The sequence below is a fragment of the Malania oleifera genome, chromosome 8, assembly GCF_029873635.1.
Source record: "Malania oleifera isolate guangnan ecotype guangnan chromosome 8, ASM2987363v1, whole genome shotgun sequence".
NCBI classification, from domain to species: domain Eukaryota; kingdom Viridiplantae; phylum Streptophyta; class Magnoliopsida; order Santalales; family Ximeniaceae; genus Malania; species Malania oleifera.
The window spans coordinates 16,611,133-16,625,900 of record NC_080424.1 but is presented as its reverse complement, the minus strand read 5'-3'; the positions used below and the strand labels follow the sequence as shown (position 1 = coordinate 16,625,900).

General features: G+C 38.1%; 1 protein-coding gene across 1 annotated transcript; it reads right to left on the bottom strand.

Annotated features, from left to right (window-relative positions):
- Window positions 1-10,269: 10,269 nt before the first annotated feature.
- On the bottom strand, window positions 10,270-13,228 carry LOC131162420 (ethylene-responsive transcription factor ABR1-like). Its single transcript, XM_058118875.1, has 2 exons — window positions 12,190-13,228; window positions 10,270-11,331 (listed from the first exon to the last, which is right to left on the bottom strand). Exons 1-2 carry the CDS (start codon window positions 12,731-12,733, stop codon window positions 10,565-10,567), a joined length of 1,311 nt encoding a protein of 436 aa, XP_057974858.1. The 5' UTR covers window positions 12,734-13,228; the 3' UTR covers window positions 10,270-10,564.
- Between the last annotated feature and the right edge of the window lie 1,540 nt (window positions 13,229-14,768).

The window sequence follows — 14,768 nt, the reverse complement described above, 5'->3', positions numbered from 1 at the left end:
TTTATCTCAGGACTTGGGATTGTCAATAGTATAGCTAGGCCGCTGAGAATTTATTGTGATAATTTCGCAACAGTCTTTTTCTCCAAAAAAGACAAATACTCTAATGGCGCTAAGCATATGGAGCTCAAGTATTTGGCTATTAAAGAGGAAGTTTAAAAACAGACAGTGCTTATAGAACGTATAAGAATTGAACTTATGATAGCAGATCCTTTAATTAAGGGATTGACACCAAAGACATTTAAAGAACATGCTGATCACATGGGTCTTTGTTGTAATCCTTGATGTATGATAGTGGATCTTTACGTTTTTTTCTATAACATGTATAACCATATCAATAAAAGTGTTTTTGAACATTATTTCTGTTTACCATCAATCACATGATTATGAAGATGATTTATTGTTAAACAGAAATGGTTTTTGACAAAGACATTACATGGACAGTATGGTAACTTCCTATTATAGATCATAACTAGGTGGTTTATTAGTATTGTGGTACATGGAAGGGAAGATGTCGCTCTAATGATATTTACCGCCATGACTTGTACTAATGGGTTGCTTAATTATGATATTATGGTAATCTCATTGAAAAGTATAAATAAGCTAATGTTTTGCGCACATTATGGTTATTTGTTAATCCATATTAATATCATTCATATGGGCCAAGTGGGAGAATGTAGGATTTATATCCCAAAGGATATGTCCCACATGAATGATATAGGTCTCACATGTAGGGTATGTGTCCCATATGATAAGGATATGAATTAATGGTTGTATAGGTTAACTAAAGGGTTAGCTTGTTTAATATGAAAAATTAATGGTGGAAGTTTGAAGAGATTCCTATACATAAATATATATATATATATATATATATATATAATATTAGCTACTATTATGGGGAGTAATTATAAGGGCATGCTATACATCAAGTTAAGCTCTAAGGGTAGGAAAAGAGAGCTAAAGAAGAGAAAGGAAAAGTTAAGCTCATGAACTCTAAGGGTTAGCTATATGGTGATGTTAGCTGCAAAGAAAAGATAGGAAGAAAGGAATTGTCTTCTCTCTGCCTCTACTTCTCTAATCATCAGGAGATCCCATAGATCTGGTGAAAGAAGGAAAGAGAAATAGGAAAAGTAGGAGAAACGATTTTTTCGGAATCTCTGGGTGTTCTTCTTGATAGCTTAGATATGACCTATTCCGGTATGTAAAGTTCATAATTTATGAGTTATTTATTTTTTTGCATAAAGGTTATTGATGTGAAGTTTTTTTTTATTATTTATTTATTTATAACTAAAAGAGGGCGGTACCTCCATTTATTTATTAATATAACCTCACTTTTGGCGGAGGAATACCGTGGTTACAAGTTAAAACAAATCAACCAAAACTAGGACAAACAAAATTAAACATAACTAAAAAAGGAGATAAAAACATAAAAACAACCAAAATCAAAACAAAATACACCAAACGAAATTCTAAAGTTGAACTAACGACGAACGGAAACGAGACCCCACCTATCCATCCGAAGGATAACTTTTAGATAACGTAGAAGAAGGTGTTGTTTTTCATAGATTACATTGTTTCCTATTTCTCCTTCTTTAGCAAGAAAATCAATCGCACTATTGCCTTCCCTATATTGGTGCATCACCATGACATTCACTCCTTCTAACTCTGTCACGAACTTCTCCCAAAGATACCACAAAGTACATTTACCTTTCCGAAGCCAATCAACTACAATTCGCGAGTCACTTTCAATAATCACATTAACATAATGCAAACGTTTACATAAACGAATTCCTTCCCTAATTGCTTTTAATTCCGCACTATTATTCGTACCATTGCCAAAATAACTTGAAAAAGCCGCTTTAACCATGCCATGACAATCCCGAATAATTCCTCAACCTTCTGAAGTACCCGGATTGCCCCTACAACTCCCATCACAATTAAGTTTTATCCACCCTACTGGAGGTTTGACCCACGAAATAATTTTTCCAGGCTTGTCGCAAACTCTCTGATGCTTAATTTGAAACTCATTCAAAATCTTAATATCCGACTTCTTCAATTTTTGAAAAGAATTGGTGCTCTCAGCAATAAAACTAACCCAGAATCATACACTTCTCCACATCTGATTTGCACTTTGATAAAATCCTTCCATTCTCGCTTTACATCTTCGATTCCAGAGGCACCACGTAATCAAACATGGAATCAGCCAGATTAAAATACCTTTAATAGATGATTTTTGAGCATAGTGGAACCAATTTGCCATTTTGTTTTTCCAAGGAAGAGATTGTTGGAAAGGAATCCCCAACGCCACACTAGCCCGACGCCAAACCTCTGAAGCCATCTCACCTAAAGAAAGAATATGATCAATGTTTTCCTGGCTTCTCTGAATGCAGCAATCACTAGCCGAAGCCATCGATATTCTTTTGGTCTGAATTCTATCATCTATAGCCAAACATCTAAACCAAGGTCTCCATAAATACATTGAGATTCTTCTGGGCAATAAAGAATGCCAAAACTAGTCATTCCACAAAAAATTATCACTTCTGCTCCTCACTACCTCTCAAGCCGTTTTTATAGAAATATTACCGTCTGGGGCAGGCTTCCAGATAAAAATATCCTGCCCACTTTTACCCGCCGACACCTGATGTAAAATTTCCTTTGTTTTATCAGCATCAACCAATTCCTATACTAAATCAGAGTTCCAATTATTATTTAGCCAGCAATCCTTAATACACAGTTTCTTATTCAAAATATCCTCAATGCTCACAGATAACGGGCCTGATGATAACCACCTATCGAACTAAAAAGAAGAGTTCCCACCTCTCACCAAAATTTTAACGTTATCCATAACTTCTGGAATGGTGGCCATAATTGATTTCCAAAACTGAGAGTCATTTGGTCTCCCATTCCTTATTAATAAATGATCATTTCTGCAATATTTAGCTCTAAAAAAACCTGCCCACAGTGTGACAACCTGAATAATAATGGGATTTAAATAATAAATAGGAGTGGAAATGGAAATAGTAACAGAAAGAGGAAGACGAACGACATGGCACTTTGGAAGGAATAACCGAGAGAAATTATCTGGGCCTCGTCGACGAACACAGGGGATTTGTCGATGAGGGTATGAGAGGACCTCATCAACGAAGATAAGATTCGTCGACGAGAAGATACTGAGAGAGGGTTTTGGGAAAAGGCTGAAATTCATCGACGAAGGTGCAGGTTCGTCGATGAACTTTCTACAGGACTCGTCGACAAGGTGACGTGTCTCGTCGATTAATCCAGTCTTATAAATATAAAAAACTTGGATTTAAACTTCAAAAATTAGGAAATCTCTCACTCTCTCTCTATCTCCCTTCGGCTCCCTCCTCTTCTCCCTTCGATTTTGGGCCAGATTTTCGTCGGTTCGAGGATCTGAAGCCACCACGACGCTCCTGGAGAAGTTCTTTGCATATCTGCTGGAGCAAATCGTTGGTGGAACTCTGTTGAAAATCATCCCTGAGTTGAGGTAGGGCTTTTTATGCCGAATTTGGTCATACTGTAGTTATTGGAAATGATATTCGCATGAAAATACTGAAATTTAGTATTGAGAGTTTTCATTTTCAGGGTATTGATCAGGAAATCCTACGGGTGTGAGTCTAGAATTTATAAGGGCTTTTCTCAGTAGCCAGGTAAGGGAATAAACTAAAGTAGTTATTTTCCACGCGTATTATTGTTATTTACTAGAAAATTAATTTTCAGAAAAGCATGCATGATATTTGACTGTTATTGAGAAAATGTATGTTATTGGGAAAATACCGCGATTTTATGGAAAATGTGATTTTAGAATGAAATGTACGGAATTACTTAACTTGTGTGGCATGAACGTTATTTTCATGAAAGGTAATGATATGACAAAGTTTATGAGTAAAGCATGTTTTCAGGTATTATGAAAAGATACAGTATGTTATGATGATTTTGACAAATACATGATAATTGATTTATTTTCAGAATGTAATGTACGAAATGATTTCAGCGCGAGGCCGTATATATGAAATAAATCTGGCGTGAGGCCGTGTATATATGAAATGATTTAGGCGCGAGGCCGTATATACCTGAAATGATTCCAACGCGAGGCCGAGTATATATGAAATGATTTCGGCAGGAGGCCGTATTTATGACATGTTCGGCACAAGGCTGTATTTATGAAATGATTTCGGCGCGAGGCCATATTTATGAAATTATGAAAAATGCTATAATATCATGTATTATATGTTATCAAAACCTGGATGTTAGTTTAGTTTAGTTTTAGGAGTTCGGTACTGTAGCTTATAGATCAGATATCTATGATTAGTTGGTGCTAACCACCCCAATAGAGGGTCTCCCAGGGTGGGAGATGGATAGTCGATGTGGCTTTTAGTAGAGTATGGACGTCCACTTGACAGTCAGGACCAAGGTGTGGCGTGCCCATCGTACTTACATATATTTTTGACTTGGTAGTGGTTGGCTAGCCATTGTTGGGTCCCGCCTTAGGGCTGCACAACCCGTTATGGGGGGTAATACATGACATTAGCTAACTATTCATCCTGGGTATGTTTTCAGTATTATCAGTTATAACAGACGTTTTATGAATGACATAATTTATTGGCAAATATGAAAGTATATGATTATTCCACCATGTTATGATGTATGTTTTTAGATATATGAAATGTACTGAGTATATATAACTGTAATAAATATTCATGTTGCCACACAATTGTATTTAGTTTATTTTCCCTTATTGAGAAGTGTCTTACCCCTGAACATTAAATAATTTTCAGGAAACCCATAGAGACTGGCGGGTCAAGGCCACCGTTGAGTGAATTGAGTTTCCCTACTAGAAGGGTAAGCGTTGATCTAGGATCAGAAGATTTTTGTTATATGATCGTAGGGTTATTTTGATGTTTTGGAGGTTGTATATAAATACAATATTTTGGTGATGTAGTGAACTTTGGTATTATGTATATTACGGTTTTGAGAATATAATTTATATTTACTGCTGCTTAGGTTTTTGTTGTGATTGATAGGTGTCCCCGTTACCCACGGGTTCGGGTTGACTTTTTTATTTATTATGTTTCATTTTATATTGATATTTTTGAGGTCGTTACACACAGATTGTTAGAAGTGAGCAATCTGAAGGCAAATTTCATGAGAAGAGATTTCTGAACTTTCTTAAGATCTCTCAAGCCTAGACCCCCTTCCGAGGTAGGTTTAAAAATTTTCCCCTAAGAGCACCAATGAATCTTCCTTTTATCTTTCATCTCTCCCCATAAAAAATTAGAAAGAAGAGAGTTAATGCGAGAATATGTGACCTGCGAAACCTTAATAACAGACATAAAATGAATAGGCATGCTAGACAATACATGTCTTAATAAAATCAATCTTCCACCTTGCGATAGCAACTTAGATTTCCACCCTACAATTTTTTTTTCTAATCTTCTCCACAAGAGGCTCCAATGTCCTAGAAGACAGTTTTCCAGACACCAAAGGCGCACCCAAATATGTAACAGGGAATTTACCTTCCATGAAACCCGTGATTCTCAATAAACCACGCTTCTGAGCGGGAGTGATGTATTTTGAAAGGAATAACGCTGACTTAGTCTTACTGATTTTTTGATCCGACCACTTCTCATACCTTTCCAGAGCGTAAACTAAATTTCTAATAGACCTCTTCCCACCATTCGCAAAAATAAGAAAATCATCCGCATATAACAAATGCGAAACCAATGGGGTCCTAATCGGATGATTAAATTTACCAATCCGACCAATCTATAGTTTTTCCTAAGCAACCTTGTCAAAACCTCCTCTATTATGATGAATAAATAAGGAGAGAGTGGATCCCCTTGCCGCAAGCCTCTCGTAGATTGAAAAAACCCTTTAAAGGTTCTGTTCGTCAAAACAAAAAACCATAGGGACTCCACACAATTTTTTATGAGCTTGCAAAACTTCTCAGAGAAACCAAAAGCCTTAATAACCTCCAAAAGAAAAATCCAATTCACTCTGTCATAAGCCTTGACCATATTGAGTTTTATCATCACATTGCCACCAGCTATTTTTTTGTGTAAAGACTGAACCATTTCTTGAGCCAGTGTAATATTTTCAAAAATACTTTGCCCAGGAATAAAAGCGCCTTATTCATGCGAGAACAACTTATCAACAACCTCGGTTAGTTTAAAAACAATAATCTTGGAAAAAATTTTATAGTCACATAACATAAACTAATAGGCTGAAATTTATCAAAGCTAGAAGGATTATCCACCTTCGGAATTAAAACAATAAATGAAGAGGAAAAAAACTTGGAAAGAGTAGTGCCCTGAAAAAAATCCATTGCCGCATCCAAGAGATCTTTTTTTACAATGTCCCAGCAAGATTTATAAAATTCAGATCCAAATCCATCCGATCTTGAACTGCTTTCTTTGGGAATAGAGAACACCACTCTTTTAACTTCTTCTTCTGTCAGTTTGGCGCAAAGGAAATTATTATCAACATCTGAAATTTGCCTTTGAATTAACTCGAAGAGATCGCATGGTTCAACCATTGATGACTCTGAAAGAAACTTCTGGAAAAAAACAGTTGCCTCATTATGAATTGCTTCCGCACCCTCCAATATCCTCCCATCGTTCATAACCATACGGTCTATACGACTCTTATTCCGCTTTTTTATTGATAACTGAATGAAAGAATTTAGACTTTTGATCCCCTTCAGTCAACCAATTTTTTTTTTTTACAATTTGTCCTAAGCGAGATGCTTCCCTTTTCTCCCACACCTGAATCTCCACCTTAGTAGTCAAGTAATCAACTTCGACGTCCTCAAAAAAACCTGCTTGTAGTTGATTTTCTAGATATTCCATCCTTTCCTCAAGAGCTTTTAAATTTTCTTCCACTCTTCCAAAGACATTTTTATTCCATGCACGCAATGCAACTTTAGTTCTCTTAAGGCGAATAGAAGGTTTCAGAAGACCTGAGGCCGAGTCATTCTTGATCCAGACATCTTTAACGTACGACAAAAACATATCATGCGAGCTCCACATATTCAAGAACCGAAATAGGGTAGGACCATACCGGGAGAAAGACGTATTTGTATACACCACCATAGGGCTATGATCTGATGATTTTCGACTTAGATATTTGAATTGAGCCGAACCATATAGGTTGGAAAAACCATTATTAATAAGAACACGATCAAGCTTAGCCTAACTACGAGCCACCCCTTCATAGCCATTGCACCACGACATTTGTGAGCTTGTGTTTGATAAATCAAAGAGACCACAATGATGTAAGCAGTCATTAAACTCCATCATAGGTAACAGTGGTCTTGGATTTCCACCAATTCTTTTAGTATCTGTTCGAATCACATTCAAATCACCCATGACTAACCAAGGGAAATCTGATTGGCACTCCTCTAGTTGCCGCCATAACTCTCTTCTTTCAACATAAGAATATTTGGCATAGACAAAACTCACCAAAATTCTTTATTCATCCTTAAAAAACCACCCAGAAATCTTATGAGTTGTGATTGAAATCACCTCAAAGGCATTTATATCCTTCCAAAATAGCCACAATTTACCGCCCTGATTTTCATTAGATATAAAATGGTGATAATTCAAAAAATTGCCTATCATTACCATTCGCTCCTCAGCCGCGAACGGTTCTAAAATAGCAAACAACCCAAAATTAAACTTTTTAATTAGCTTCTTTAACCTGCCTCTAGACCTGCCCAACCCCTTAACATTCCAGAAAAAAATTGTATCCATCATAAATTTAATTTATGCGGTCGGATGAGAACCCTCTGAGATTTCCTCACCGAATTTTTTACAGAAATTCATCCCTGCCCTGTGTTAGACTCATATATTTTTTCTTTGCCCTTTAAAACTGATATTTCACCTTCTTCCCTCTTAGACGAATAACCCCGAGCCAATTCCTCCTGTCCTAACCTTGGTCCCCACCTTTAGTCAGTTTAGAACTATCCACATGATCCACTTCCTCTTGAGATAGAGGTTTATCATTTGAAACTCGAGGATCATCATCACATCTGACTTCTTCACACTCCCCTTCATTCCTCTCTATTGAATCTTCATTCCCATTATTTTCTAATGTTCTCTGTCGTATATCAGAGTTTTGCCTTGCATGATCCCCTTTTTCTTGAACTACATGAATTTTTGCTATTTCAGGGCTCCTATCATTAATCTGCTTCGTCATATGCACATTACTGGGTCTTGCTTCTTGCACCACCTTCTTTGCCCCTTTATCCACGTCGGTATTGGTTTCTATTACACCGTCATTAGTCTTTGGTTTCCATATCTTTTTTTCTTTATATTTTTCATCCTCCCTTCGCTTCTCTCCCACGCTGCAAACAATTGAGGCATGTCCTTGTCTACAACATTTAGAGCAGAAAAAATCCATCTTTTCATATTTGGCCCTTTGTCAAATACATTGTTTCGAAGATAAAACAAGAAGAAATCCCTTTACCGGCTCCATTGTTAGGTTAACTTCCACACAAATACGTGCCCCTGATCTCTCGTACGATTGATTGTTGCATTATCAGTTCCAAGATAACGACCAAAACGAGTCACTATTATTTGGAGAAAATCCATTCGGTAAAGATACATTGGTAATTCCGGTAAGAAAATCCATTTAGGAGCCAATGGGGATTCTTTTTTGGTATCAAAATCTTTCGTCCACTTGAACATCCGAAAAGAATTGCCTTCCATAGTTCTACCTTCTCTTGCCCAACCATGCAGAAAGTCACATTCGTTTTTCATGTGAATTAACACGTGATAATCATCCATAACACTGATCGTTGGAATTTCCGTCAAACCCCACGTTTTCACAATCAAAAGCCGAATTTTATCAATAGATGACCGATTCCTAAAAAATTTCATTACTAATGCAAAACGAAATTTTTCCTCAGCCTTAACCATCTCTGCTTCTGAGAAAGTAAATTCCAATTCCCCATTGATATTAACAGGCAATCTCATAGGAATTTTGAATGCAGGCATCTCCATTTTTTTACTCAAAATTTGCGCATATGACTACACCCCGAGACTAGCCTGGACAGCATTCCCCGCTGACGGTGTGGCCATCGGCGGGGGACGACACTGTATTGCAATATATTGAGATTAAAGCCAAACTTTTCTAAATGGAAAAGAGACTGACCTGCATTGTTTGGCGACTTCTTGAGCAGCGACAGCTTGCAGTTTCCGTGATCTGTCCTTGATAGCGACGATTCGCAGTTTTTGGCACAGATTATTGTTCTGTGCTACCTCTCGTGTCTCCTAAAAAAACAACAAAACCTTGAGTCTTGGCGTTCACTTTGCAAGGAAAAGCGGTGACGGCGACGAGAGAAATGCAGCGGCGGCGCTGGGAAGCGGCTAGCCGAGCTAGAGAGCGAAGGTCGTCGAAGGTGTAGATTAGGTGCTAGCGAAACAGTTGGAGTTGGTGAGGAAAAGGGCGGGTCAGAGAGAGGTAGTCGGGGAGGGAGGGAGGGCTGACGTAGTTGGGGTCGATTCCGGCAACGGAGGCGAGGGTTGTCGGGGTGGGGAAAAAGGAGAGGTCAGAGAGGAGTTTCTATCTTCCACAACCACGACAATGTGGAAGGAGGGAACCGGCGATGCGAGCTCTTTGTGGGCGGGGTACAGATCCTGGCTCCGACGACCGTGGTGATCGCCGGATTTTCACAGCTTTATTGCTTCTGTGCAGGGGCGGGGATTGCTAGAGGATATAGTCGGTGGAGAGGGAACCGACGCTGTTGACGATGGCGGTGCGGTGGGCGTGATGATAGCGACGGTGCAGGGTGACGACGGTGACAAGGTTGCAATAGGCGCGACGTTGACGGCGTGGCTGTGGAAGATAGAAACCCCTACTAAATTAATAATTGATCTTTATTGATGTGAAGTTTATGATAATTGAAGAACCTTTAATTGCAGTATATTTATAAAAAATTTTTTACATTATTATCCATAAAAGAGATGAGGTAAGGCATGTTGTATTTTTCTTTAAAGGGGCTAAAGCTTTTAAATTAAGAAATAGTAACAAGAGATAGAGCTATCCTTTAACTGTAGTATATTTATGAAAATTTTCTTACATTATTATCTGCAAAAGAGGTGAGGTAAGGCATGCTGTATTTCTCTTTAAAGGGACTAAAGCTTTTAAATTAAGAAATAGTAATAAGAGATGGTGCCTAGCTCTAATTTAACACGAAGAAGAAGAAGAAGAAGAAGAAGAAAAAGAAGAAGAAGAATGGAGATTAAAGGCTAATAAACAAAAGATAATCACCACTATAAGAAATATCAAAAAATAAAATAATCATGGGTTGTAAACCAAAGTGCAGACAGCTCGCAAAGCGGACAGAGTCCCACATCTTTTGTCTCGTCCATGATCCAGACAAATGTAAACATCATATGATTCACCACACTCTGCCCCCTAAATTTAATTGAAAAATGAAATCTCTCTCTCTCTCTCGTGTACAATAAAATGATGACTATTTAAAAAAAAAATCAAGAAACAAATCCAAGCGGTATCGGAAAATGTTTTTAAAAAATAAAATTGAAAATCAACTTGAAGATGGTGGAGGATAATGACCGGAGCCCGTCGAAGGCGGCGCCGGGAAATGCGACCCACTCTCCTGACCTTGATTTTCGGACGAGATGAAATATTCCATTAATGACGGGTCAGAAAATAGCAGAGGATACGAAGCCGCAGAAGACGAATCCGAAGGTGCAACTGAAGAAGACGAAGAAGCGGAAGGAACCGAAGTAGCGGAAGTAGAAGAAGGTCGCAAGCCTGCCATAGGCGAAGAGTACATCAAATTCATCTGCTGCAACAAACTCGCGGGCTGCCCTTGGATGTCTCCGGAGCTCTGAAGAAACTGCGAGTAATCCCAGTAGTCTCTGGCGGCGCCGGAGCCGTGAGAGGCTTCGGACCGCAAGAACGCCGCCGGCGATTGGGCAGCCGGCAAATGGGTAGGCGGGCGGGGATCGGAAATTGTCAGTTGGGGGGCGGAGGAAGCGTGTGGAGGAGGAATCAAGGTGACGTTCTCGGGGAAATTGAGTTTTGCTCTGTTTCCTCTGAATCTGAGGGCGGCCTCGTCGTATGCTCTGGCGGCGGCCTCGGCGGTGTCGAAAGTGCCTAACCAGACCCTTGCGGCTTTGTGGGGGTCCCTAATCTCCGCTGCCCATTTGCCCCATGGCCTCTGTCTCACCCCTCTGTATCTTCTTCTTCTTTCTCCGCTTTCTTCCTGAGGCATGGATTCGGTGGATGGAGTTGGTGGAATTGTCGTTGTTGCTGCTGGATATAACAGGGAGGTCGGTTCTTCTTTCACTGACAATGGAGATATCAGATATCGATGTTAGATATTAATTGCCAGAGTAATTGGGAAAAAATCTAACTATAAATGTAGCAGGGGTGCTACAGCAATCGCAAAAGTTTACTATGTGACTAAATATAAATTTGTATAAATCGATTCTATTTACTTTAATTTTAATTTATCAAAATTTACAATTAACGAATGATATTCAGAGGTGAGCAATTTAAACAAAATGTATGTACTTCATCTTCTAATTTATGCACACACATATAAAATAAGTTGACCAAATTTTAGTGTATGAACCAATATTTATTGCATTTGTGTTCTAAGATGTTTTGGTATTGACTTGACCAATCAAAAAAGTCAAATGTAATAAAATTTTAAAGTAAATTATTTTGAAAGATGTTTTAGTTTTGATATCTTTTATAAGTTAGAAAATAGTATCAAAATTTCATAAGAAAGAATAGAAATTAATAATTCAATATCGTAACCCCTAATCTAATAGAAAATTCGCTTATTTTAAGTACATATTATCAGTTTTATGGACAAATATATGACATATTCATCCAAAACGTGCTTATCATGCAAAATTATGACTAATTAAAAAGGAAGGAAATTGATAGTTTATAAAGATTGAATAGCATCAAATTTGGTTTCATCAATAAAAAAAATTAATAACAAAAATTCAGGGTTAAATTTGATTTAATTTAAATTTCAAACACGGAAGATATAATTAAATTTAAAATAAAAAATGTGAAAAATTGTTGGACAGCATAATTTTAATTAGAAAAAAAAGAGGAAATTCTGTAATAGGAAAAAGAATCAGCAGGACAACAGTTACGAATTATAAACGGGTTCGGATTCAAACTCACCGATTGCAGCAGCTGAGGATGATGACTCGCCCCTCGGCGATGCCCTTAACTCACTAAACCCTCTCAAAACCCTGGGGATTACCGACTCAGGCAATTGCCCCGCGCTCTCCTGTTCTCGTCCTCTCTTCTGTCCAACCCACGAAGCAGAAGCAGAAGCTAAAGCCGCAGACGCATAGTAAGAAGAGGAAGGGGAATAAGCGGGAGCGGAAGGAGAATCCATAACCATCGCAGAGGCACCCGGCACAAAAGCCCCGCCCAAATCGGCAGCCTGGTGGGCCCAGCCACCGGTGGTTCCCTGACCCGACACCACTTGGGTCAGCGCCGAAACCATCGCCGACGTCTCCCCTGCTCTACCGTATCCAACAAGTATTGGTGGCGGCGCCGCAGCAGGAGCAGCCGGCGGAGCGCTTAAATCCACATGGCTGTACTGCAAGGACGAGGAATCCTGAGATTGCCCATCGCCGCCGCCGCCGCCGCCGCTTTGCGCCTGAAACCTGACGTACTGAGAAGAGTCCTTAGGGTCCGCCACCTTTAGCAAACACATATACCAAAAGCGAAGAAACAAATTAGACCGAACCTCCAGCAGAAGAATTAATTAACAGGTTTATAAGGCGAAGGCGAAGGCGAAGGTGAAGAGTTGAAATTGGGATGAATGGGAGCCGCCTTTGGAACAGTTACTCGGTTTCTGAACTGGATAATGGTATGTCTCTGTTCGTAGTAGCCCTTTTAAATTCAACAGGGGATTTCTTTGTTCGTTGTTGTTTTGAAATGGATATTAATTTTGGTGGGCTTGGGTATCAGGAGTAATTAGTTTAAATACAATGTGCAAGTGAGGCCAAAAAACAAGAGTTCGAGCCTGCCGACTTGCTAGATATGTTCACACCTTTTAATTTGACCGATCATGGAGATTTTACATGGAACTACCCTCTGCTTCTTCCACCTTGCAAACAGAATGTCGGTCTCTCTCTCTCTCTCTTTCTCTCTGTCTCTTACCAGCAAGAGGCAGAGAGGGAGAGGGAAGGAAGGAGAGATCGTGTTCGAATCGACTAGTGTTACCGACATGCAACTTTAGAGAGACTACTTCAGTGTTAAGGCTGCTTGCGGAGGTGTAATTACATTTGCACGTGCATAGCAATTAGCATAGGTGCATGGGCTGGGTCTAGCTAGAGCCCGGCTTCATCATCCGCAGACCATGGTTCATGGGTCTGCCACGGCTAGCTTTCAATCACACTCCTAGCTCACCCTCAGCTGACTCACCTCCATTTTTTTTCTTTTTCTTTTTGTTTAAAAAATTATGATGCTCCTCATTATCTATCTCCATGTATCTCTTTACTTCGTTTTCAAAAATAAATAATAAAAATATTATCTGGTCCATTGAGAGGTAGTTTTAAGCCAGAGTTAGACCATGAGTAGCCCATTCTCATTTTCTAAAAAAAATAAAATAATATTTGAATGATTCTAAAAACTATATAGTGCGTCAAGAGAATGAATGTTGACAATTTCAGAACGCTTTTATTTTGACTAGAGATAAATTTTTAAGAAATAATTGAGAAAAAGGAACAATATATCACAATACTATATCAAATGTGCATTAAAAATTTTGGACATATAATATAAGTATAATTCAAAACTTTAATTATGTGTGACGTGTTTTATGACACAAGATCTTATGAGTTAAAACAAACAATGTCTAATTAGAGTTGGACTGAGATTATTACATTTTAAATCAGAGTAAGACAAAACTGCGAGGCATAAAAAGTTAATTTTAATGATGCGAGTTTCACCTTTTATTTTTATTTTTATTTTTATTTTTATAGTCTAAAAATCCTATTTAAACATGCCCTTTGGGTCCACCCAGACGATAATATTCCGGGGAGATGAAAACATTAGTTGCCCGTCCATTAATACATCTCTAATAATTCATCAAGTAAGCCTAAAGTGGGGAATTGAACTTGAGATCTTTGGGGTTATTAAAATCTAATTTCACCCGTACCACTTGAGCAAATTCAATTGGAGAGGGTTTGACCTCATTTTATTAGCTCGAAGGTTATAAATATAATATTTTGTGTTGGTAGAATTTTAAATATTTTATGAAAGTACTTTTTCCAATGAAAGTGTTTGGAAGTATGATTTTCATCCTTAATCACCTAAAATTTTCATATTTAGAATGCGGGGTTTTTAGTGTTAAAATAATAATTAAGATGTATTTTTAAATAATTTTTTTAAAAGAAGAAAATAAATAAAAGAGAATTAGCTTTCAACTGTTTGACCCCTTCATTGATACAGTTAGGGGTGGGCAAAATGGGTCGAAACCCGACGAGTGACTCCTGACTTGTGACTCGCTTGTTTAAATCGAATTTGAATTTAATACAAGCCGATTCGTTTATTAAACGGGTTAGGCAGGTTCGGGTCGGGTCACCCATTGGATGACCTATTTATGACCCGTTTAAAAATAAAATAAAGGAGTGCTTTTTTTTAAAAAAAAAAAAAAATTATAAAAAATGTCATTTTATATGAAATGTTTTAAATTTTTTAAAATAAATAGATTATATCCGTTTATTAAACGGGTGAGTTTGAAT